Source organism: Myodes glareolus, chromosome 6, assembly GCF_982192425.1.
Source record: "Myodes glareolus chromosome 6, mMyoGla1.1, whole genome shotgun sequence".
Classification (NCBI taxonomy): Eukaryota; Metazoa; Chordata; class Mammalia; order Rodentia; family Cricetidae; genus Myodes; species Myodes glareolus.
The window spans coordinates 98,782,640-98,809,978 of record NC_142031.1 but is presented as its reverse complement, the minus strand read 5'-3'; the positions used below and the strand labels follow the sequence as shown (position 1 = coordinate 98,809,978).

Sequence of the window (27,339 nt, the reverse complement as noted above, 5' to 3'; positions counted from 1 at the left end):
TGTAAAAACTGGAATGGAGCCTGGATTCTCTGAAAGAACTGCCGTTGCCTTCAGTCACCTCTCCAGCTCTCCGGGACTTGCTCTAAATACTTAGTCAAATCCAAGTCTCAGGTATGAAACAAGAAGGAAACCAAGAATGCTTTCTCTGTGCCTGTCCAACATATGAGGTTTGTCCCAGGATGACACAGTAAGTACCAGCTCACATTCATGTTTCCTTTGACATGCTGAGGTCACATCATCTGCCTGCATTTACACTGCTGGTAAAAGATGTCCTACTAATGCCCATGTGTCAAGGCCCTGCTGCATCAGCGAGTGTTGCGTGCAGGGAATTCCAGCAGTGTCACGGGGTGGCGGCCGGGTGTGGGGGGGTGTCTTGTGAGTGGCAAGCATGGTCCAGTGTTAACGGAGCCTCATCTGACTCTTGAATCTCACATCTGTCTCTACGGAGCTCAACTGAAACAAGAACTCAAACTACCTGGCGTGTTCATATTATACACAAAGTAGTGGGAACATTCATGAAGGCCTCACTGGTTGTAACCTTTTAAGACAAAATATTAGCAATAAATTACTTTTTTGATACCTTTATTTTGATAAATTGACCTTAATATAAAAATATAATAAAATGTAAATTTGATTATGATTATTTGAAGAACACTGTCAGACATGGTGGTACACTTGAGAGGTGAAGTTAGTTCAGGGTTATCTGCTATGTATGAACTGAGCGGAGGACATCCTTGACTACACAAAACCCAGTCTTGCAAAAAAAAAAAGTGTGTATGTGTTTCATTTTTATGGTTTTCAAGACAGCGTTTCTCTGTGTAGCTTTGGAACCTGTCCTGGAACTCTAGATCAGGCTGGCCTCAAACTCATGGAAATTTTCCTGCTTCTGTCTCCCGAGTGCTGAGCTTAAAGGCCACCACCGCCCAGCTGTGTGTGTGCTTTCTGTACCTCTCATGGAAAAGGCTCTGTCCACAACTGTTTTTGCAGCAGCATAGCGCTGTTCATGCGCTGAATATTCATTGCTCAGTAAATAACATTTTATACTAATGGCTGGAAATTAGTGATCACAAGAATCCCTGACACCCAAGAAAAAGACAGCAGAGAAGGATCCTTATGAAAAGCCACAGGAATGAAACCTGAAGCAGCCACTTCCCTAAAGATTTTCTTGACACATTTATTCACCCAAGGGCCATGGATTTAAGGGGAAAAAAGTGAAGAGCTAGGCGGTAGTTTCGCACTCCTTTAATCCCAGCACTTAGGAGGCAGAGGCAGGAGGGTCTCCTGTGAGTTCGAGGCCAGCCTGGTCTAGAGTGAGTTCCAGAACCTACGGAAAATACAACAAAAAACCAACTCAAAGACCTCCCTCCTTCAGGAAAGCTTAGTACTCAAAAGTTTCCCTTGTAGGTTGACTTGTGTGTTAATAAGCTTTCGGTGTTCAGAGTTGCTGAGCAAGAAACTAATAACTGGCAAGTACTGCCAACAGGCAAGGCTAAGATGCTCTTAAATGCTATAATCGGAAAAGAAAATCATAGACGCAATGTCAGCCATCCAAATGATTTAAATCACGTTCTTTTCTGTAATATGCAGGCAGTAAGACATGAAAGAGACTAACAGCATGGAGAAACGGATGCAGAAAAAAAAGCAGATTCTGCATTAGAGGGATGGGACAGGCGAGAATTTATTAACCATCTTGCTACATCCCAGATCTCTCAAGAAAACACAGGATTTAACTGTGAGCGGGAGAACACACAGTCCTCTCACTAAAAGTCACTTTATTCACACCCTTTGAGCTAGCTTAGCCGGGCTCTTCCTCCTTTCACACACTTGTGCACACGCGGTTCTGGGGCGGCAGCGTTCTCTCAAGCTCACAAGTGCAAGGCGCGTGCGGGAAAACGGGTGGGGGGGTACGACGGGAGGCTCCGGGCCTGCAGGGCAGCACGGTGTCGTCTTTGTCCCGTCCGGGGCGGGCACCTCAACGGTTCCACACTGACACGTTCGCGGGAAAGCGCGATTCCAGCGAAGAGGTCCATAGAGCTAGAGCCGAATAACGGCAGAAGACCAAGCGGGGGCGGGGCTGGGCGGAGCTACAGAGCCTGCTCCGCCCCCAGCTGTTCCCGCGCTCCGATTGGCTCCGGCGGCCGCGTGCTCCCGGCTGGGCAGCTGGAGGCTGGAAAGCGGGTGCTACTCCGTGCGAGCGACGGGCCAGCAACCGCCTGAGGCTGCGGGTTGAAGCGGAGGCCACTCGCTCTTCGCCGGTCTGCGCAGGTACCTTCGCCCTCGCTGGGCGGGCGGACGGCCTTGGTGACGAGTCCCGAGTGTCGGCGGCGCCTGTGCCCTCCGCTCTCTCCCGCAGTCCGGCGTGAGGAGGCCCCTCAGCCCTCAGCGGCGCATCCGGGCTTTCTCGCGGCCTCGAGCCCCCTCCCCGGCTCCGAGGGCCCAGACGCGGGTGAGCTTCCCGGAGGCGGGGACCAGAGCTGGCGGCGCGGGGCGAGCGGAGGGAACCCCTGGAGGGACCGGGCCGCCCGGCAGGTAGCGCGGGCTGCACTGTGGGGCTGAGGGGATGCGAGTCCTGCCGCTTGGTCCCGTGTCCCTCGCTCCCACCCCGAATCGCATCGCAGTATTGAGTTCTGAGCTGTCCTGTCTCATCGCGACACCCCAGATGTAGGATAGGTCCCCCGCCTGCCTATCCCCAGTTGCCAGGGATTGGATTTTCATACAGAAAAACGATTTATATTTTATGATTCTGTCGCCAGATGCCCTTTATCCTACGCCCAGAGAGAGCTTTCTTCAGATGTCTACAAAGTTGAGGTGTATTTACAAAAAACGGACAAAATCCCAAACCTCACAAACTCAGACATGGTCTTTATGAATTCTACTATGGCTTTTCAAATGTCGCTAGAATGCATGCAGGCGAATTGAAGGATTCTTACCTTTTATGTTGTGAGACTTTGCCTTGAGTGACGCAAACCAGCGTCTACTATTCCCAGATAGGGAGCTGATGGCACAAAAGTAGGGGTTCCACCCGAGTCCAGGTTGAGCAGCATGCATGAATCAAGCTGCATCCCTGCAGAGCCCACCCCAGCGCGGCTGATGCCTGGGAAAGCGGCACAGGCGATCCGTTTCCTCCCGCTGCAGTCCTGCTGCTTCGGAACCGCGGGTCGGGGGCAGGTGGATCCGGGGGCAGGTGAGTCTTGGGCGGCTTCCCTCTAGGATGGAATGTGTGTGTTTGGAGACATGACTACACAATACCTATTGGCCGTAGTTTCTTACCCACCACCCACCACTCCCTTTTTCTCTAGAGAAATGCCCATATTTTAACTTGCCTTTGATTCTTTTCCTCTGAGCAGAGCTTAGCCAAAGAGATCCCGCAAAGTGGAATTTTACACACTCAGTGGCATAGACAGCTTGTCCTTACGTTCTTGCCCCACGACTTTTCTTCATTCTTTTTTAACTTCAGTGAATATCTGTTTGGGAATTTCAGACGTTCCCTTTTCCTGTTTTCTCAAGTTTTAGATGAAATAGTCTGATACTCGAAGTTTGCTTTTTCTTATTTACCATTGGTTTCAGTGGTAAAGATATTATTTGAAAGTCACTTACCACTGAGTCACACTTAACTCGTGAAAAATGGGCCACAATATTCTGTATTCTGGTATGTTTTACCACTGAACCTAGCCCTGCCCCCACTCCATTGGCGAATCTCAATGACTGCTTAGTTTTTTCCAGAAGACAGATGAAGGAAGCAAAATAAAAGGCAAGAAATTACTGTAGAACTAATTATAATTTCTTCTGTTTAATTTTTGTTGTTGGCTGATTGGTTCTGTTTGTTTACTTTTGAGATAGAGTCCAAGTTCCTCTCAGACTAAAGACATAGCTGCAGCTACAACTGTTTTTCTCCTTTCCTATCCTCTGCCTAGTGTTCTCTCCCTCTCCCCCCCTCTCCCTCCCTCCTTTCTGTTCACACATACACACACACGATTATTTTGCCTGCATGTGTTTTCCTGGTGCCCTCAGAGACCAGAAGAAGGCACCTAATTCCCTGGACCTGGAGTTAGATGCTTGTGAGCCCCAGTGAGTACCGAACTGTGAGTGCTCTTAACTGCTGAGCCATCTCTCCAGTCCCCTCTGCCTACTTCTTTATCATCTAACCCTACACTGCTTAATACTGTAGCCACTAGCCACATGTGACCATAAACACTTATTTGACAGGGTGCAACAGCAAATTTTTTTACTTAATTTAATTATAAAATGGAAGGAGTGTAAAATATTCATTCATACACTACATTTTTATAGGACTACATTTTGAGTTATTTTAGTAATTAACATAAAATTGAGATATGTATAAAGTATCAAAAATGTATCAGACTTGGGGCTGGAGAGATGGATCAGAGGTTAAGAGCATTGCTCTTCCAGTAGGTCCCGGGTTCAATTCCTAGCACCCACGTGGGACCTTGTAACTGCCTGTACCTCCAGTTTCAGGGGATCTGACATGTTCACACAGATACAGGCAAAACACGAGTGTGCATGAAATAAAAAATGTTATTGTTTTAAAATGTACCAGACTTAAAAGATTTCGGATGTAAAATATTTTATTAATTTTATATTGATTAGATGTTAAAAATTACATGTTTGATCTATTTGACTTTATTAAAATTAACTTTGTTATTAAAGTTAACTTTGTTTTTAGCACTGAGACTTGAGCTCTGCTCTCACACATGCTAGGCAAGTAGTTTCCCCTCCTACTGAGCAATAGCCCAGCCCTCATATTCTCTCTCTGTCTCCTCTCTCTCTCTCTCTCTCTCTCTCTCTCTCTCTCTCTCTCTCTCTCGATCTTTTTGTTTTTCAAAACAGGGTTTCTCTGTAGTTTTGGAGCCTGCCCTGGAACCCGCTCTGTAGACCAGGCTAGCCTCGAACTCACAGGATCCGCCTGCCTCTTCCTCCGAGTACTGGAATTAAAGACATGCACCACCACTGCCCTGGCCATGTTTTCTTTTTAAATACAGCTTAAAAATATAAAACTATGTATGTGACTCTCAGATTGAGCAGTATTGGCAGTATCCAGCTAGTTTAGGTGTAGTTTCACCTTCAGAAGGAGAGTTTCTGAGAGCAGAAAGGAATCTGTACATAACTTGCTGAATGCCTAGGGAAGTGTGACTGCTTGGGTCACTATGAGTCGGAGATTCAGAGGTTTGCATTAGAATCCTGAAGTTGGTCCAGCTTGATCTGCTTAGTGATTTCTAGGCCAGCTAAGAAGTACATAGTGAGACCCTGTCTCAACAAAAACCACACACACACACACACACACACACACACACACACACACACATATTAGTGAAAATCATACAAAGCACATATGCTAAAACTGTTCAGAAAATACCAATAATTGCTTATTGAATATGGAAACTTTGTGGCCAAGGAAGACTTACCAGGAAAAAGGAACACTATGTAAAATATATATAAGCAAGTTTCAGATTTAATTTTGAGTTCCAGAATAACCAAGGCAAAATGAACAATAGGGAGTATGCCATTACCCAAGGAGGCCTAGCATTTCTGAGCACTGTAAGAACAATTTCTAATATGACTTGGTATTACAAATAACATTTTAATAGCAAGATCAACATTTTGTATGATTGCATATGGTAGTAGCCAGCTAGTTTTTATATATAAATGAGTGGATGTGGTCAATAATTTTGTATTTTTATTTTTATAGAAATCTCGGGAAGCCACAATGCGGCACAATCAGATGTGTTGTGAGACACCACCTACTGTCACTGTTCATGTAAAATCAGGTTCTAATCGGTCACATCAAACTAAAAAGCCTATCAATCTGAAGCGTCCTATTTTCAAAGATAGTTGGCAAGCATCTGAAAAAAATGCACATAATAACAAATCTAAGCGGCCCAAAGGACCCTGTCTAATTATACAACGTCAGGAAATGACTGCTTTCTTTAAATTATTTGGTAGGTGTAAGACATTTTAATAGTGCAAAGTACTGAAGAATCCTAGTGTAAATCTCTTTTGTCAGGTTTTTACAATGTAGTGTTTATACCAGCCAAGAAAAGGAGCCCTGCTTTTGCAGTGCGTAGACAATAAAATAAGAGATAGAATAAGAGATGTTTCCTGATAAGGACTCAGATCACAGCACAGTCTAATAGTGGTGCACAGCAGACCCTCCTTGACTATAGAGGAAGGCTATATGCGTGCATGCAAACTTGGTAAGATGTAAAGAATATCAGAGCTAAAAGATGAGATAAAATATATAAGGAATGTAAAGAGAAGTTATAAAGATTTCTCCAACCAGAATCTAGAATGTTAATATGGTTCCATTGCTCCTTAGTAAGAAGAGAGCAAAATGTTTGCCCACAAACCTTTCTTTACTCTCTCTCTCCTCCTCAAGACCTTTGTGTTAGAAAGGGTCTCATGTATGCCAGGCTAGACTTAAACTTTTTATGTACTTAAGGATAACCTTGTGCTTTTAATCCTCCTGCCCTCATCTACCAAATGCTCAGATTAGAGGCAAGCAAAATACCCGTTTTGTTGGTCATCTACAGTCCTCACCCCACAAGGTTTTTGAGTATGCCTAATTGGTCATGAGAAAACACCTGATTCTACCATTTTAGGTAACTTATGAAATAGAAACAGAATTAACAAACAAATTAATTCTCAGAAAATAAAGTTATTCTTAGAAGTTTCCAAATATCAATTACAATAATGCAATTCATAACATACAAAATGAATAAAAAGAACTTTTTGCTTTGTTACTAAAACAAAGGGGATTTTCCTAGATTAAATTCTGGTAGTTTTCAACATATTTTGAGATTATCTATTTTAATGCTTTCAAATCAAAACAAGGTTTTTTTTACAATTTACCTTTTGGGTGTTGCTTGCTTTCTGTTGTGTTTTTGTTTGAGACAGAGTCTCGTCAAGTAACTCTGGCTGGCCTGGAGTAGAACTTGAATTCACAGAGACTTGCCTGCCTCCGTTTCCCAAGGGCTGGGATCAAAGGCTTGCACCACCACTCTGTGGGAGATGTTATTCTTCAAGATTTTGTTGATCGTTTTATCCTAAAAATCGGTTTTCTCAAAATTAAATGTTAATTATAAATCCAAGTAAAACTTGAAGTTATTTATGTAGACATAGCTATATTTTTATTTGAGTAATAAGTAAACTAGAGAGGAAATAGGGGAAAGGGTCCAAAATGAAAAATACCCAAATGAATAATACTCAAAATGAAAAAAGGAGGAAGTAATTAAGAAAAGTGATGCACTTAGAACAGTATTAAGCTATCATTTCCTAGAAAATGAATTATCTTACTTCAGATTCCACTTCTGCCTCTTACCATGTACTCTGCAAAAGAAGGAAGAGCTGGAGTTTCCCAACATGCTGTTGGATGCTCAAAAATGATACATTATTCACTTTTAAAGTTGATTATATATATAGTGAGGCAAATTAGATGGGAAATAGATAGTCATTGCAATAATAAATTTACTTTAAAAACTGACAACTAAACCTAGTAACTATTTTTACTTAATTTCCAAACATAGCTTTATAATGTCCCAATACAGAAATTATCTCTTCAAAAGGAAACATTTTAAAGAAAATAAGTCATAGTTACTTTTTGTTTTAGATGACGACTTAATTCAAGATTTCTTGTGGATGGACTGCTGTTGTAAAATTGCAGACAAGGTAAACTGGAAACAGTATAATCATAAGCTATCATTATTGTGTTACTAAACCATTAAAATTTTTATGATACCCAATAAGAATTTTCTCCTTCATTATGTTTAGAAAAATAGCCTATGTCTTTCCTTCAGAGCAGAATTCTTTGGTCATATTGTGTGTGTGTGTGTGTGTGTGTGTGTGTGTGTGTCAGTGACAACATGTATGCCATAACCGTTATGTGGAGGTCAGAAGACAATTTACAGAGTTGTTTCTCTTCTTCCACCATGACAGCATGTGCCTTTACCCACTGAGCCATCCCACTGGTCCCCAAAGCAGAATTTCTAAACTTAATTTTTACCAAATCTATTTGGGAACAATATTCAATACTTTGGTGACAGGGTTCGGGGTAGGGAGTGGGGGTGGAAGGCAAGGATACATTCTCATTCCAGCCCAGCCTAACCTCAAACTTGTAAATTCACAATCACTTTACCTCAGCCTCCTAAGACATGTATCACTGTGGTCAGCTAGATTCAATTCATTTGGTTAGAATTACTACTTTTTTTTTAAGTAGACCAAAAAGAAGAATTACTACCTTTAATTGGTATGGAGAAAAGTTCTTGAGACTCACTCCATAAAGCAATCTCCTATAAGTTTGTTTATTTTATAAGTAACTCAGACCAAAAGTTCTAATTATCCTTTTAATCAACTTTTATTACTATAATTCAAGAGGCATTAAATTACTGTATATAAAATAATTTCTAATAGCATAAATAACCTTTATTCCATGTTGGCTTTCTTACTGCTGGGTAACAACCACAGATTAGCAACTATCACATACTTTGAAAAACACTAGACAAGTGAAAATTGAGAATTATTCTATAGAGCAAATGGCTTGTGGGGTGTAAAAATGGCTTAACAATTAAAAGCAGTTGGTGCTCTTCCAGAGGATCCAAATTTGGTTCCTTCTACCCATATCTGGCTGCTTACAACTACTGTAACTCCAGCTCTGGGCATGTGCATGAGTGTACACACACGTGCGTGCAACCATTCCAACATGACACAATTAAAGTATCTTTAAAATAATGGATCATTCTCTTTTGGGTTAGTATACAAAGAAATCAGTTTCATTGTGATATTATCATATGTGTGTATCATTATACATTTTTCCCCCTGAGACATGGACTTAACTATGTAACACTAGCTGTCCTAAAACTTCCTTTGTAGACTTGAACTCAAAGATTAAAGGCATGTACCCAGATGCCCATCTACTTTATTCTTATTCATATCTCTCATTTCCCACCCCTTAGTTTAACATGTTCCTCAGTTAGATATCAATATTCCATAAACTTTAGTTTATTAGGAACAGCGATGATCAATGTTCTTTTATGGATACATTTCAATATTTGTTTCTATATTTTTGAGTAAGCTGAAGAATTGCCATTTTATTTTTGTAAATACCAATTTAGACTGAGCAGTCATATATTAAGTTCATTAACAGTTAAAATATAAATCAATAAATCAAGGAAAGTATAGAAGATTAGTTTATGATTAAGTCTAAGGATTGAAATGAAGGCCTTTGTTTCATACTTAAATTGCCAAAGATAAAAAGTTTTAGAAGTTTTTTTTTTTTTTTTTTAATTTGGGAGGCTGGAGAAATGGTTGAGTGGGTTAAGAGGACTTCCTGTTCTTTCAGAGGACCTGAGTTCAGTTTCCAGCACCCGTACTGAGTGACTCATAACTGATTGTAGCTCCAGTTCCAGGTGATCTGATGACTTCTGGTCTTCTCAGGCATCTGCACTTATATGCACACAAGCACACGCACACAATTACAAGCTAAAATATTTTTTAAAATTTAATTTTGGAAAGTTTTTTTTAGAAACTTTATGTGTTTGGGTAATCAGCTTGTTTGTATGTCTGTTCACCATTTGCATACCTGGTGCCTTTGAGGGTCAGAAAATTGTGTCAGAGCCCCAAGATCTGGAGTTACAGACAGTTGTGAGCCCCCATGTGGGTGCTAGGTATCAAACTCCGGGTCCTCTGGAAGAACAGACAGCGTTGTTAATGGCTGGGGCATCTCTGCAGCCTCTCGAAACTAATTTAGAAAAACTAAAGCACACACAACTTAAAGACAAAGACCTTCCATGTGGCTCTTAAAAGTACAGCCATCATCAACGTGGCCATTCTTCTTTCTTTTAACCCTTCTTCCCAGGAATGTAGATTATTTTGAGGTAAATCTGAGGCATGCTAACTTTTTTGTTGTTATTGTTTTTTGAGACAGGGTTTCTCTCTATAGCCCTGGCTGTCCTGGAACTCACTCTGTAGACCAGGCTGGCTTTGAACTCATTGAGATCTACCTGCCTCTGTCTCTCAAGTACTGGGATTACAGGTGTGCGACACCACTGCCTGGCATATGCTAACATTTTCTCATAAACATTTGATGTGAGGTTGGCAGGATACATACACACTACACCAACTGCTAAAGGTGCCTAATGCAAATCCTGAGTTGATCCCGGGATTCTCATGGTGGAAGAGAGAATGGAATGGGCTTCCGTCATTTGTTCTCTGATTGCCTCATCTGGATGGCGGCCTCACACATGACAACACTGATAAATAAATATATATAAATAAGTGTAAAGATAAAATATGTCTCCAAAATGTAATCTTTAAAACAATCTCAGTGTCAGTTTCCAAATAAACAGTAATATGCACAAATCCTCAGTTTCTTTAGAGTTGTGGTAAACAGTATAGTTTGAGTGCTTTAATGCTGGTGGACAGCAGGGGGCAGTGTTTGAAAAAATAACAGACCCGGAATACTTAATAGTATGTCAGGAATTCTTTACTTGGAAATTAGGGAAACACTTGCAATCATCTTCTTGTACAATGCCCTCACTAGATAATAAATAAGTATGAGAAATAAAAATTCATATTTTAACTTGTTTCAAATTTACACCATTAGATCTTGGCATACGTTCTAATAGGATAATTGTGTGTCTTTGTGATAATACATTTAAAATGTGTTTTCTCAATGAAACTAAGCCTTGCTATTCAAATTTCTGAAGTTATTTAGAAGTTATCCTTACATATTATTTTTTAAAGTAACTATTGGTGAATCTAGGTGAAAGATATTTGGTTACTCATTGAACTATTTCAGCTTCTCTATAAGATTGAAATTTAAGTTAGAAAAAATGGAGTTTTAATTTTAGAATGCATCACCTATAATAAAATTTGGAAATACACCTAGATAAATATAATAAATTATCAGTAACTCTCACACTATTCAGGTGGATTACTTACAGGAGACAAAAAAAAATAAGTGCTCAGGTGATTGCATAAAGATTAATCGTGCCTTACACTTTAGCTTACTATTTTATAGCAGTTGTATTGCAGAAAGCAAACCATTAATGTTAATTTCTAATTTTTCCTTATAGTATCTTTTGGCTATGACCTTTGTTTATTTCAAGAGAGCTAAATTTACTATAAATGAGCATACCAGGATAAATTTCTTTATTGCTCTGTAAGTATGCTTTCTACTTAAATGAATTTTATTGCTTATTTACAATATATGTGATTTATAATTTAAAGCAGAAACATTAAATTTTTATGGATATTGTTAATAGGCCTTCTTGTGTATGAAAATTGCATATATTTTACTTTAGTAGGATAGTTTTATGTTCTTTTCCCTCTCTTACATTACATGCCAGAGATTTATTGTTCACTACCCCACTTCAGGTTGTATTGTGTCTTCTACATTTTTCACAATGCTCTCATATAAATGTCCCCAATTCTCTTTCTCTTCCTCTCCCATCCCCCACTGGTTTTTGTTGTTGCTTTGTGGTTGTGGTTTTGGGTTTCGTGGGGATTTTATTTTTGAGACAGGGTTTCTTTGTGCAACAGCTCTGACTGTTCTGGAGCTCACTCTATAGACAGACTGGCCTGGAACTCAAGAGATCTATCTGCCTCTCTCTTCCAAGTTTGGTAAAGGCATGCATGCACCACCACTGTCCAGCGTGGATATGTTCCTTGTAAGTCTATATCTAAAAAATAGGAATTATTCATATTTAATACTTTTGTGTTCACTGATAGTCTCATCAAACACTGAATATTGTTTATTCTCCAGATTTTCTGGTAATAGCACATTAATTAATGATAGCCTTGTTATCTGTTAAGCTGCTTTAATGATGTGGTTTTCTAATTCATAGGTCATAATTTAGTAAGGAAAAGTACAATTTCAGGGCTGGAGATATAACTTAATGGTGGAATATTTGTCTGGTATGCACAAAACCCTGGGGTCAGGCCTCAGCAGTGCTTTAGAATAAAGAGGAAAAGGTTAAATTTAAGAATACATCTTGGGTTGGGTGGTGGTGGCACATGCCTTTAATCCCAGCACTTGGGAGGCAGAGGCAGGTGGATCTCCATGAGTTTGAGGAAGGGAGTTCTAGAATAGCCAGGACTTACACAGAGAAACCCTGTCTCGAAAAACCATAAAGAAGAAGAATTTAAAAAAAAAAATACATTTTGGCTCCAGGACAGTCAGGGCTGTTACACAGCAAAATTCTGACTCAAAACAAACTAATAAAATAATACATAATATAGTTTGAAAGTTGTGGTATTCGAGGAAGTAGCGTGGTTTCCCTGGTATACAGGATGTCCTGGTTTCAATTACTAGTAAACCTCCCCCACTGCAAAAAAAAAAGAAAAAAAAAGACAAAGACTTTTTTTTCTACCCTCTCCATGGATACAGCAATGCAGCTGAAATGTACATGCGTAATTTTAAGTGTTAAACTAGGAACTGCATACTAAGCCATTTCAGTAGTGGGGGCTGGAGAGATTGGCTCAGTGGTTTAAGCACAACCACCTGTAACTCCAGTTTCAGAGAGCCTGATACTCTCTTCTGGCCTCTGGGCATTAGGCACACACATGGCTCACATACAGGCAGGCAAAACACTAAAACACATAGAAACAAATCTGAAAGAAAGACATTGGCGTGCCACAATAGCTCTCAGCACCGAGGAAGAAGTTTGTGCTCAAAGTCTGTTTAGAATCGTTTAGAATCAGAGTTTTTAAAGAAATCAAACCAGAGGAGCATTATCTATGCATTTATTAGAAAGACACTTCCAGAATGTAGGAAATGTGATGGTTGCTAAACTGGAAGAATTTAATAGTAATAGCTAACATTGAGTATTATTCGTCAGTCGCCACAGCTTATATATTTATACATTTAGTTTTCTTACGAAATGTATTCTTTTTGTTGTTGTTTGATTTTTTTTCCAGACAGGATTTTCCTGGCTGTCCTAGAATTCATTTTGTAGACCAGGCTGACCTCTGCATCTGAGTTAAATGAAATGCATTTCTTATTTCTGATGTAGAAATAGAATTTAGGAAGATAAAGCACTTTGCAAGATCGCAGAAGTTAGTAAGGAAGCCAGGTTTTGTAGTACACACCTGTATTCCCAACATTTAGGAAGCTAAGGCCAGAGAATCATGAGTTTGAGAGCAGCCTGGCCTCAAGAAGAAAGAAACAAACAAAAAAAGGAGCAGAGTTGCTGAGGTGCAAATTCATGTATATATGGTATTTCCAAGAGCTAGAGTCAGCCTTGACACTGTTAAATTGCAATTTATATGTTTCAGTATTTTATTTTCATATAATATCATACATATTCTGTAGTTTTCTTCACCTGACAACTAAAGATAAACCAAAAATGACTTTAGTGCAAATCTAAGTAAAAGTCTGAAATTGAATGTTTCTCTTGTTTTGTGGTAATAACCATTAAAGGGCAATTAACTTTTATTATGTAGTAATCTTTAAGATTGCACTATAGATTGTATTATATTTGAAGTAGCATGAATTATAATTTCCATCTTGTGTCTGATCATGTTTTCTGTAGGCTAACTCAGTATTTCTTTTCATTAAGCATGGTTTTTAGCCAGTTTTAAAGCTTGTATTTTGTATGTAGTCATGTAATGTTTCCTTATTACAGTCTTGTAACACCCTGAATTTCATTTTCTTTTCTTACTATTTTTAAAGATGTATTTATTTATTATGAATAGTGTTCGCCCTGCATGCATGCATGCAGGCCAGAAGAGGGCACCAGATCTCGTTACAGGTGATTGTGAGCCACCATGTGGTTGCCAGGAATTGAACTCAGGACCTCTGGAAGAACTGCCAGTGCTCATAAAAAATGAGCCATCTCTCCAGCCCTCTTTTCTTATCTTTTGAAATCTTTTGAGATAAGATATTTGTAGCCTAGGCAGGCCCCAAACTCCCTGTGTAGCCAAGGATCTTGAACTGATCCTCCTTTCTTTGCCTTTCAAATGCTGAGATCGCAGGTGCCGGGAACTGAAGCCAGGTCCTCTCCAGCTCCTAGACACTTGTTTTTATATTCTATCTTGACTTTGGGATTTGCTTCTCATGGTATCTTGTTTCCTTGTGTGTTTTGTAATGTTTCTGTTGTTAAAGCCTGTGGAGCCTACATTGTTTCTGATTGGAAATTTTAACTTTATTCCAATATTAATTTCTTGCCACTCTTCCTTTCCTCTTTTCTTCCTTCCTTTCATTCTTTTTTCTTTTCTTTCTTTTTTTTTTGGGGGGGGGGTGGACCAGGGTCTCATGTAGCCCAGGCTGGACTCAGACTTACTGCATAGCTGAGGATAGTTTTGGATTCCCGATTCTTCTGTCTTAACCTCTCAAGTACTAGGATTACAGATGTGTGACAACATTCTAGTTTAATGTGTCTTTTTGTCTGTTTTTAAGTTATTATCATTGCTTTTGAACAGTTTGGTTAGGATTTACCATGGTATAACTTTCTTGTGATTTCTTGTTTCTTATTCATTAAATTTCTTTGTAGATTTGTAGGTTTTCTGTTTTGCTTTGGGTGATTTTTGTTTTGTTTTTATTGAAGAGATGTTTTGTTGTTGGTTTGTGAGGGGTTATTGTTTCCTTTTTTGCTTTTTCAAGACAGGGTTTTTGTGTATGTGTGTGTGTGGCTCTGACTATCTGGTGCATTGTAGACCAGGCTGGCCTTGCACTCAGAGATCCACCTGCCTCGGCCTTCTAAGTGTTGGAATTAAAGGTATGTATCATCATTGGCTGCAGGTTTATAATTTTTGTCAAATTTTTATAAAGGGTCTCCTATAGTCCAGGTTGGACTCAAACTTTCTCTATAACTAAGGATATCCTTGAACTTCTGATCTTTCTGCATCTACCTCTCAAAGACTGTAATTATAGGTATGTGCCACATACCTATTTATGCAGTGCTGGGGATCAAGCTCAGAGGCTCCTGCACACTGTGTGAGCATTGTAACAGCCTTACATTTCTAGCCCCATTTTCTTCAAACTTTGGGGAAATTCATCTATTTTATCAATAGTTTTTGTCTACCTGCCACTTTCCAGATCCCAAGTTCACTTTGAATTCACCTCCTGAAGTTTTCACACATTTAACTAATGTTCTATTTCTGACTTTTAATTTTTATCTTTATATTCCAGTTTGGGTAGATTCTATTACTGTACCTTTAATTGACAAATCTCTTCTCCAGTACTCAATCTTCCATTAATCGAGTTCAGTGCTTTTCATCCTACACATTGTGGTTTTCATCTCTAGAAGTACAGTTTCATGCATCTCTTTTTTGAGCATATAGAATAGTTATAGTTGTTCTGTGCCCTGGCTTGACTTGAGAAAGTATGCCTTCTTATAGTTTGTAACCAGGGCTAGCTCTCCTCCTGCCTGTAGCTACATTCTACTGGGTCGCTTACAGGCTTCGATAGAGCTTTGACAAATAAGGTAGGGCTTAAAATGAGACAGAGATGAAATGACCCATAAGCTCCAAATACCTATAGTACAGATATAATTTGTACAACTAACTGGCATGGTGGCACACACCTTTAATTCCAGCATTTGGGAGACAGAGGCAAGCAGATCTCTGTGAGTTCAAGGCTAGCCTGACCTCCATAGAGAGACCCTGTCCAAAATGTAAAAGTTTTTTGTTGCTGGATAGATGTGGCCTGCACTCACACATACCAGGGCCAAAGAGGAGGCAAATATGGTCTTAGATCCAGAGGGTAGGTGGGAACCAAAAAATAAAAAATAAAAAATAAAAAAAAAAGAATAGTTATAGTTGTTTTGATGTCCTTTTGTGTATCAGTTTAGTTTTGGGTTGGTTTTGATTAGTCAGTTTTTCTCTTTATCATGATTTTTGTTTTTCTGCTTCTTTGTATGTCTGCTTCCCCTCAAGTATTTGGCAAAATACCGACTTCCAAATGTGTGTGAAGGAGCTATCTGAAGATAACCTAAAGAAAGATAATCCAAAGATAGACCAAAGAGGGGGTCACAGTCGTTCATCTAGAACAATAAACATAGCTGTTCTCAGGCAGGCAACACCACAGTCCCTGGAGTAGTAAGGGGATGCTTTAGAAAGTCTTGTCTGGGGTCGGCTGAACATACCACAGATTCACCTTAGAAGTCAGAAAACATTCAGACTGTTTCAGGGTAACTTATTGCATCCCAGAACAAAGGTCAAAATTTATAGGAATACAGAAAGACCTAGAAGATGCAACAATTATATCACCATGTTTATTATGTACTTTAGATATGAATACCCTTCATGTGTTGATAAGTCGTTTGTATTTCTTTTTTGTTTTGTTTCGTTTTCTGTTGTTATTGCCCTTATCCATTTCTTTCTTGGGTTGTTGATCCTCTTTGTTAGGTACCTGGCTAATACAGTTGAAGAAGATGAAGAAGAAGCCAAGTATGAAATTTTTCCATGGGCTTTAGGGAAAAACTGGAGAAAACTGTTCCCTAATTTCTTAAAGTTAAGGGACCAGCTCTGGGACAGGATTGACTATAGGGCTATTGTGAGCAGGCGGTGCTGTGAAGAGGTAAGGATTTAAGAACAGTTTCTATTTATAATCTTTGTTTACCTAATTTTCCTTGGTTTATTTTTATTTTTGGTTTTATTTTGCTTCCTTATTTGGGATAGAGTCCAGAAAGTAGCCCAGCCTGGCTTGGAATTCATAGTCCTATTTTGTCCTCCTCAGTTTTAGAATACAAGTATATAGGGCCACTCTGTCCTGCCCACCCCACTTTGGTTTTTAATGCTCTTTCTCTCTCTGTCTTTGTACATGTACAGAGATCATTAACCTCAGTCACTATTATGAATGTATGAGTATATTCTGTTTCTGTATGAATTTTATCAGTTATTAAAATTTGTCATTTCCATTTTTCAGAGCAGACTACTTCTATACTGTTCTTACTGCAGTGTCCCCTTCCTGTCTAAAAGATCACCACTATGCCAGCAAGGGGTTTGTGGACATATTAAAGCATCTTATTCAAGATTATTATAAAATTAGGAAACTAGAGCTGAATAATAATTTCTGCTAAAGTATATGATCAAGTTTTCAACACTGAGGCCAACAGCATGGTGTATTGTAACATGAGGGCTGACTTGTTGGGGTTTCTGTCCCACCCAGTACCACACAGCTGGCAAGCCCCAAAGAAAATCACACACAGGACTCCATAAGATTATAAACTGATTGGCCATTAGCTCAATCTTCTTATTAACTGATTCTTACATCTTACGGTAACCCATAATTCTTGTTTGTGTTAGCCATGTGGCTCAGTACCTTTTCCAGCTGTCAGCTCACATGTTGCTTCTTCGGTGATCTGGGCAAGAGTGGCGGAGGGAGTTTCCTGCTTCCCAGAATACTCCCATTCTCTTTGCTCCACCTCTACTTTCTGTCTGGTTTTCCCGCCTATACTTCCTGCCTGGCCAATCAGCATTTATTTAAAATATGATTGACAGAATACAGACAATTCTCCCATACCAGTGTATAATTTAAATTTATTTAAAATTATACCTCTTTTCACAAAGAAAATTTGTAAATTTAATTTGAGACAGGGTCTCTATAGCTCTAGCTGTCCTAGAAAATTCTATGTAGAGATCAGTCTACCTTTGTCCTAGAAATGGGACTAAAAGTATGCATCACCGTGCTTAGCATATTGTTTTCTTAATATTGTATTGTAGTAAGATAAATGGTTTTATTTATAAAAAGGTTTCTTCCTGGTTTTTTTTTTTTTTTTTGACACATGGTTTCTCTGTATAACAGTCCTGGCTGTCCTGGAATTTGATTTGTATACCAGGCTGGGATCACAGGCATGCGCCACCACTGCCCAACCCTGTATATATGCAAGGATTCAGAAATAAAAGAGGACAGGAAATAACAGAAAGATTATATAGCAGGCTAAGACTCTATAAGGTTAAATTAAATGAGAAAAGATGAAAAGTTACTTATATGAGGCCTCTAAAATAAAGTTATTGTCATTCAAATTGAACTCAACCCAGTTATAAGGTATTAAAAGAATCCTGTAACTTATTTTTATGTCTCTATTTCTTGCGTGTCTTTTTTATGTCTCTACTTGGGTCAAGTGGATAAACAGTAAATGTTGTGGTCCGTTCCTATAATCTCAGTACTCAGGGAGCTAAAGAAGGAGGATCTCAAATTCAATGTCAACCTGGACTGCATAGTGAGACCCTGACTCAAAAAAAGAAATAAATGGCAATCTGCATAGCTATTTGCCAACCTTGGGAGTGACAGAAGGCCGTATTTGAACACTATAATTTCCACATATATACTACTCTGCTTCTATTCTGTTCTCTTCCATTCTCTTTGAAAGTATTACATAAAACCTTCCCTCTGTCCAACAGGGGCTTTGTCACAGCCTCCTGATAGCCTTATGTTGCCAAGACATAGGTCAGATTTTAGACTTTAGTCCTCAACTTAGTAGCAGTGTTTGGCACACTTACTTCTCTGATGTACTGTGTTCATGTGGTTTTCCGAGTCAGTTCCCCTTCTCTCATCAGCCTTACTAAGGTGCCTCAGAGCTCAGTCCTGGGACCTATTCTTGCCTCCATTGGAATTAACTTAGTAAATGATCTTGTTTATTCCTAAGTCGTTAACTCAGAAGAACTGGAGAGATAGCTCAGCAGTTAGAACCACTTCCTCATCATCCAGAAGACCAGAGCTCAGTTACTAGCACCCATATCTGGCAGCTCACAACCACCTGCAGCTCTTGACTCCTAGGAATCTGGCACACTCTTCTGGTGCCATAGGCATGTGCATATGCAGATACGCATACAAATTAAGATATTTTCTAGAAGACTTTAACATAAAGATCTAAAGGTCATGTGTAATGACTTCCCAATGTTCTGTTTTCTTTATGGCATCTAGCCACCATATAAACTTCTCAATGGTAATTTAGAAGATTCATCTGTATCTTATTATCTTGAGAACTAAAAAGTACAACTATTCTTTCCATTTCTCAGATTAAAAAGTGTGGTTAAATTATGACCTGTCTTTCTGTTACTTCTTTAAAAAACATGTGTTACCCTTTTAGGTAATATTGAGATTTGTAATTTGTCTCTCTTTTCTTTTTTTTCTTTTCTTCCTTTCTTGCTTCCTTATTTCCTTCCTTTCTTTATTTCCTTCTCTTTTTTTGATAGGCTCTTTCTACATAGCACTGGCTGTTCTGGAACTTAACTATAGATCAGGCTGGCCTTGACTGCACAGGAATCTCCTGCCTTTATCTCCTGAATGCTGGGATTAAAGATATGCACCACCATACCCAGCCCCTTTTCTTTTAAAAACTACATTTGTGGAACTATTATCTATAACCATATTAACTGCATTGATTTTTATAACTGTCTGCTTTTTCTCACTTTAGTTCAACTTTCCCTTTGAGTCCAATTTAATGAATTACTTTTTATTTTAATTTTTAGACTTATTTTATGCATACAGGTGTTTTATCTGCATGTGTATTTGTGTACCACATGGGTGCCTGGTGCCCGTATCATAAGAGAGAATTAAATTCTCTGAGATATGGATAGTTGTGAGCTACCATGTGCTGCTGGCATCCAGCCTAGGTCCTCTGCATGAGCAACAACTGCTCTCAATAGCTGAATCATCTCTCCAGCTCCCCCATTTTGTGTTCAGCTCCCTTACGTACTTGTTTGAAGAAAGGTGGACCATAATTATATGCAAATAAAATATGCTCTATATATACAAATACACACATGTACATACACACACATACACACACACATGGCTTTTCCAGAAAAAATTAAGACTATTTCCTACTGACTCTGATCTTGGTTTCTTACTTTCTTGCCTTTTTAGAGATAGTTCCTTTAAAGTGAAATTAATTTACACTGATGATGGCTTAATTTCTAGACTGATATGGTTCACATATCAGAGTAGCTGCCTATCCACTGAGAGATTCCATCCCAGCGTCTTTCATATATCATAGAGGGTGGCAGTTGACTGGAGAGAAAGCTTTTCTTTATGCTGCTTTATGTATTCTGTGTAGTTGCTACAGTATTATCATAGCTAACTTCTGTTAGCTACTGCTTGGTTTCAGATTTGTAATTTAGGAAGCAATAGTATTGGACAGAATAATACAATGATGGTATGCAAAAGAGACCCTCTATTGGAATTGCTGTAAAGAGCTAAACACTTGCTATAGTTTATGAACTAGATAGAAGTACTCTGGAAGTAAAGCCAGTGTTAGAATGTTACAAAATTATAATTGTCATGACATAGTAATAAGTTGGCTAGAGCATATTTGGGAAAGCAAATTATTGATTTCAGATCTGTATAACAGAAAGAATGTTGGATTCTCTCATGTAATAAGAAAGGAAAGAGAATCAAACTGGTTTATTGGAAAGTTAAGGAATTTGGTATTTAAACAGGAATTTAGGGTAATAACTGGGTAAAAAGAAGCTAAGGAGAATCACCACATAGTAATGATGCTTAAAGCTTAGAATACATTTTAATTATATAGGTCTTTTATCTTCTTGGTTAAGTTTATTCCACGGTTTTTTAAAATTATTTATTTTATTTCATATACATTGGTGTTTTGCCTACATGTATGTCTGTGAGGGTGTCAGGTCTGGAACTGGAGTTATAGACAGTTCTGAGCTGCTGGGAATTGAACCTAGTTCCTCTAGAAGAGCACTCAGTATTCTTAACCACTGAGCCATCTCTCCAGCCCCTCCAAGGTTTGTTTGTTTGTTTTGAGGAAGTTGTGAATAAGATTATTTTTCTGTTTCTTGCTCAACTTGTTTGTTATTGGTATATAAGACTACTGATTTTTCTATGTTTTATTAATATATACTGCCAAATTGCTGAAATTGTTTATCAAATCCAAGGGTTTTCTGATGGAATCTTGGGATTGTGGACTTTATGTATGAAACTAGATCGTCTAAAAATAAGGATGCTTTGACTTCTTTTCATACTTGTATCTTTTTTACTTTCATTTCTTGTTTTACTATTCTGTAGACCTCAAAAACACCAATACCACATTTTTCTCTATTTTGTGCATCTTACGTTTTTATAGAGATGCATTGAACCATGTATGTACAGCTGACATGAAAGTATGGCTGGGCATAGTGACACACAACTTTAGTGCCAGTACATGGGAGGCAGAGGCAGGTGGATCTCTGTGACTTTGAGGCCAAGCCTGGTCTCCAGGCCAGTTAGGGCTACATAAAGAGACACTGTCTCAAATAATAACTAATAATAAGTAAAATGGATTTTAAAAAGAAAGTAAAAATAGCAAAAGTATAAAGGAAACTAAAAGGGAGGGTCAGGCACAAAAGAGTGAAGGTAGCAAGGTGTGGGGAATATGCTTAAAGTACATTACATACTCGCATGAAAATGGCATCATGTCACCCAGTGTAAAAAAATTATGTTAAATGTTGTAAAGATTTAAGGTGAAAACAATCCTCACAGTCTTTGAGAGCCCATCAGTCATGGCTCTAATCACTGCACATGAATTACCTCACAGCTAGGAAGTAGCAGATGAGGGCGCCTAGCTTCTCCGAGAACACACAAATCAAAAGTCATACTAGGACAAAAGAAGAGAATATTCTAGACATGAAAAAGTGCTGAGGAAAAGGCATTCACTAAAAACAAAAGAAATAAACTGGGTGGTGGTGGCTCACACTTAATCCCAGCATTAGGAGGTAGAGGAGGACGATCTCTGTGAGTTTGACCCCAGCCTGGTCTACAGAACGAGTTCCAGGACAGCTCCAACACTACACAGAGAAACCCTGTCTCAAAAAAAAAAAATTCTTGGGGAGTCTCACTCGGTGGTATTGTGCCTGCTTAATTTGCATGAAGCACTGGGTTCAATCCCCAAAAATACAATCGTAATAGTTATCTAATATTCTACTTCCTCACCTTAGGAAGTTTTGTACAATTAACATTCTCATTTGCTTCAGTTTTCTTTTATGTATGGCACTTTATTAATAGTTTTAGTTGAAAACTTAAAGGAAGGATATAGCAGTATACACCTGTAAACCCATCACTTAGAAGGTGGACAAGAAGACCAGAAATTCAAGAATAAGGTCATCTTTAGCCATATGTGAGTTCAAAGCCATCCTGAGTTATATGAATCATAGTTTCTGTCCTTCCCATCTTCATGGGTGTATATATTTTATATGTATTTATTTTATAGATTGATTACATTTTATCTATATATGTGTATATAAATACACACATAAAATTTAAGAAACTTGCATAGAAATTTGTGAAGTGGCTCAGTGGTACAGCACTTGCTTGGTAAAGCCACACCACCACCATTTGCTGAGTAAACTAATCTAGTAATATTTTATTTTCCTAGCAAGAGTTCTTATCAAACAAAATTATATATACACCTTATATATACACCCCTGAAACTGAGCTCCTCCGCTGCTGCCTTCCCTTGGCCTTCCTAGGCCCCCAATATAGCTCTGAAATTTTAAAACATTTTAGAAAAATCACTAGGTTAAGCCACTACTGTGGCTCAGTCTGGCTCTCATTTTAGGATTATTCTAATTCTCACTTACTGTGGGTCATTGATAACTGAAGCTAAAGGTTTTGAATTAAAACTCATTGATGTTTTTAATTTCATGGAGTTGGCATAGTAATCTTTTCCTTATCTTGATGTCTTAAATGACTATCACTTGCCAGCTGCTTACTATGTGGTAAAGATTTTACATATATAATATTGAATCTCAAAACAATCTTTGGGATAATTAGCACTCCCATTTTTATCAATGAAGTAAGTGAACCTCAGAGAGGTTAAATAACTTGCTCTGTAGCATACAGTCAGTAATTGGTAGAGCCAGGACAAGAAAGTCTATGACTAAATAGAGGTTTACTAAATAAAGTCCGTGCTTTATTTAGTAAACCTTACAACAATGCCTGATAGGTCTTTTTAAATAATTTATTTTTATTTTATTTGCATTGGTGTTTTGTCTGCCTGTATGTCAGTGTCAAATCTTGAAGTTACAGTTGTGAGCTGCCATGTGGGTACTGGGAATTGAACTCAAGTTCTCTGGAAGACTGGCCAGTGCTTTTAACCACTGAGCCATCTCTCCAGCCCCAATGGTGAGGCCTAAAGTGCTTTATAAAATGCATTCTTTCCTCACCACAACCTTCTAAATTATTATATACTCTTGGGGTTATCTCTGTGTAACAAATAAGGAAACTAAAGAACAAAGAAATGAATTTATGTTTTTGTTTTTTTACCACAACCCTTGATATAATTGCAAATATTTAAAAATTAGCCTAACAAACATAGGAGCCTAATTTTTTAACCTAACACACTCAAAAGTTAAGAATTATGTAATGTTTTAGATTAACTAAATTATCTTTCATACACTTAGAAATAATCAGAATTTTAAAAATAAATGTCCTAGCAGGTGTCTAATTATTGACAGATGCATACACCTTTTCTTGGCACTCAGGAGGCACAAACTGGCAGATCTCTAAGTTTGAGGACAGCCAGGACTATATAGAGAGATGCTGTCTCAAAAAACTGACTAAATAAATAAATATCAACTTAAAAGTTTTCTTCATTTTTTTAAAGATTTACTTATTTATTATGTATACGACATTCTGCCTCCATGTATGCCTGCATGCCAGAAGAGGGCACCAGATCTCATTACAGATGGTTGTGAACCACCATGTGTTTGCTGGGAATTGAACTCAGGACCTCTGGAAGAGCTGCCAGTGCTCTTAACCACTGAGCCATCTCTCTAGCCCAAGGTTTCTTCATTTGTATTATCTGCTTGAACTAATTTAGATCCTTGCCAGTTATACTATTAAAGATCCAAGAAGCCACTCTACAGAAATGCCGTTGTAGAAACTCTAAACTTGGTAACCTAAATGTTCTTATTGTTTGTTTTTTGATACAGAGTTTCTTTGCAAAGCCTTTGCTGTCCTTTGCTCTGTAGACCAGGCTGGCCTCAAGCTCACGGAGATCTGCCTGCATCTGCCACCCAAGTGCTGGGATTCAAGGTGTGAACCACCCCCGCCTGGTTCTACAACAGTCTTTTTTCCTTTCTTTTGTTTTTTAATCTGTTTTAGAAAAAGCTGTTCTTGGAGTACAATTTCTGTACTTTACTCAATTCTATACTTTTATTAAATTCTAAAGTAACCATTTCACTATAGGTTATGGCCATTGCACCAACCCATTACATCTGGCAACGAGAGCGCTCTGTGCATCACAGTGGAGCTGTTAGGAACTACAACAGAGATGAAGTTCATCTGCCCCGGGGTCCTAGTGCCACACCAGTAGACTGTTTACTGTGTGGTAAAAAAGGAAGATACATGAGATTGGGACTGTCTTCATCGTCATCTTCATCCAGTGACACAGTAGAGCTAATGGAAAAACACTCTCAGGAATTACACAATTCATTAACAGTGGACAAGATAGGTGAACCTTCTCAAGCCAATAGCTATTCTCAAGGTATGCTTTAATGGTAAAATAGAATTAAACCAATGCATGCTATTTATCTAGTCACACCTTCCAGGCAGGGATGCAAACGTTTCATAACTGAGCTAAATTAGTATTGAAAGTTTTCTCTCTTTGAGTTACCACTTTTTATTCTGTCTATACCTGTTTTGTGGTAGTGTATAAACACTAAAAGGATTTTGACATATATTAAGCTGAAACTCAGTATGTTGTGAGGGTATTAGCGCTCTAAGTATTAGGACTTGAAGGGTTTCTATGAAATGTATGTTTTATTTAAAAATGATTTCAAGAAAATAAATTTACTTGTAATCCCCACCTAATTATTGGTTTCTTCTATATACTTTTCTATTTCTAACAAAAGTAGACTATATAAAGGCTATCCTTTTATTATTTAGTATAAATCATTTTCCCATTGGCATTTAGTCTTATTGTGATATGTTATGCCTTAATATTTGTTGTGAGGAGGCCACTTGTTGGTTCCTGGCTGCTCGGCAGCTCAGATCCAAAATAATCATGCAGAAACTATATTATTTAGAACACTGCTTGGCCCATTAGCTCTAGCTTCTTATTGGATAACACTTATATCTTAGTTTAACCCATTTATATTAATCTGTATATCGCCACGTGGCCCAAAGTAGTTCCTTTATTAATCAATGATATTCACAGCATACGGATGGAAATCCCAGATCAAATTTATTTGCATATTTCATTTTTGTTGAGATCTAATGCTTACTTAGAACAATGATATATCAACTAGAAAATATTAGCCAGAAATATATCATAACTTTCAAATTATTTTTTTAAAGATCTATTTATTGTGTATACAATATTCTGCCTGCAAGCATGCCTTCAAGCCAGAAGAGGGCACCAGATCTCATTACAGATGGTTGTGAGCCACCATGTGGTTGCTGGGAATTGAACTCAACCTTTAGAAAAGCAGGCAGCGCTGTTAACAACTGAGCCATCTCTCCAGCCCCTCAAATTATTTTTATATGTAGCATTTCTTTTCTAGATTTGAAAGAGTACTAGAATACTCTGTAATAGGATCCTGTTTCTCTCGTTTGAAAGATTTCTTGTTTTCCCTTCTATCATGGAAAAAAAAACAGACACATACAACCTCAGAATTTTACTGGTTTATTTTTACCATATTTCTATGAGAAGGACAATGACTACTGAAGCTTTTCTTTACTAAAGAGGAAACTAAACTCTAGTCCTTTGACAGTAGAGGTTGAACCTTAGTTCCTGTTCCTTTCTTTGGACACAGAATTTACTTAACAAATTTTACTGACAGTATAGTTTCTTGCTTTTCAACATCTCCAAGTACATTCATTATTGTCATACCCATATTTGACAGTAAGTAGGGCTGATCAATTATAAAGTAAGAATTGATCATCCCTCTCCTATCTTTCAGGGCTCTTTTACATTCTTTGATCCTCAGAATAGGTAAGGTTTATTGGATACTTAAATGTCCCAGGCAATACAGAAAACCCCTAATATTCATAATACACTACCATTGGAGGTTAAGTATTGTTATCTCCACTTGGCAAATAAGGAAAACCGAGGCTTTTGTTAATTTGCCCAAGATTGGTAGAGTAATATTTGAAACCCCAGTCACCTGAATTCCTACCTAGTATGCTCTATGGGCCTTTGATGAAATCTTGCTTTTAGCAGTGAAAATAAGCTGGTGGCAGAAGCCTTTAAGAAGATTGCTAAAGCAGAGGTGGAAATATCAAGAACCAAGTTCCTTCTGAAATGCTTGTGGATTGAGTTGGGAGCAAATTCTAATAATTTGAACAGGTATCTACAGAAAGCAGAAGAGGAACTGCTGTGTTTTTAGATCAGTCCTGTAGATCTCACTGGAGCATACTCTATACTTAAGACCTTGACAATCCCACTAGGAAACTGGAGTACAGGCAGGAAGAAAGGCACTTTGCCAGTCACTGTACTCAAAAAGCTGGAGGCAAGGGATGTGCCAGTGGGTAAAGACTGCTAGCTGATTACCCGAGTTCAGGAGAGAAAGAGAGAGAGAGAGAGAGAGAGAGAGAGAGAGAGAGAGAGAGAGAGAGAGAGAGAGAGAATGTAATTTTAAAATTTTGTAAAATATTTTTTATGGTTTATTTAACTTTATTTTATGTGCATTGGTGTGAAGGTGTCAGACCCCCTGCAACTGGATCTTCAGACAGTTGTGAGCTGCCATGTGGGTGCTGGGAATTGAACCCAGGTCCTCTGGAAGAGCAGTCAGTACTCTTAACCACTGAGCCCTCTCTCCAGCCCCAATTTTTAAATATTTAAAACATGTCTTTGAGACATTGTGGGCGAAACAGGGCAGGGAGTTGTGGAAGGATTGTGCTTTCATCTTGTTTGTTGATGAAATCCCAGTTTAGGATTTATAGGTCTTTGTTGGTTTGTTTTGGTTTTTGAGACAGAGTTTCTCTGTGTAACTCTGGATGTCCTGAAACTCCCTCTGTAAACCATGCTCTGTAGACCAAGCTGGCCTTGAACTCAAGAAATCCACCTGCCTCTTCCTCCTGAGTGCTGGAATTAAAGGTGTGTGCCACCATGGTCTGGCTGTGAATCTTAAGGTTAACTCTAAAATCCTTTGATACTATCAGAGGACAAGTGATATAAAGAAAAATATTTCTGGGTATGGTGCCAATGTCTTGTGATCTCAGCACTTAGGAGGTAAAAGTAGGAGGATTGCAAGTTGGAAGCCACAGTGGTTTCTTATTAGGGGGGTGGGAGGTGGTGAGCACTGAAGCAATGTCTCAGTGATGAAAAGCACCTCCCAGTCTTCCAGAGGCCTCCAATTTGAATCCAGCACCCACAAGGTGGCTCATAACTGTAACACAAGTCCCAGGGTACCTGATGCCTTTTTCTGGCCTTTACCGAT

At 38.6% G+C, this 27,339-nt stretch overlaps 1 protein-coding gene across 6 annotated transcripts in view; it reads left to right on the top strand.

Moving 5' to 3' along the window:
• The first annotated feature begins 2,159 nt into the window (after window positions 1–2,159).
• Spdya (speedy/RINGO cell cycle regulator family member A) overlaps window positions 2,160–27,339 on the top strand; it is a 32,346-nt gene continuing 7,166 nt past the window's right edge. For 2 of the 6 annotated variants that reach the window (XM_048431169.3, XM_048431165.3), the window contains exons 1-6: window positions 2,160–2,265; window positions 5,708–5,957; window positions 7,625–7,683; window positions 11,088–11,173; window positions 16,360–16,531; window positions 24,146–24,443. In XM_048431169.3, the coding sequence (XP_048287126.1) occupies window positions 5,726–5,957; window positions 7,625–7,683; window positions 11,088–11,173; window positions 16,360–16,531; window positions 24,146–24,443 (847 nt within the window). In that variant the 5' untranslated portion in view covers window positions 2,160–2,265; window positions 5,708–5,725. Of the gene's footprint in view, window positions 2,266–2,361; window positions 2,447–2,666; window positions 3,185–5,707; window positions 5,958–7,624; window positions 7,684–11,087; window positions 11,174–16,359; window positions 16,532–24,145; window positions 24,444–26,117; window positions 26,247–27,339 lie in introns of those variants that run through there. The other 4 variants (XM_048431171.3, XM_048431170.3, XM_048431166.3 and 1 more) reach the window with 4 other exon arrangements.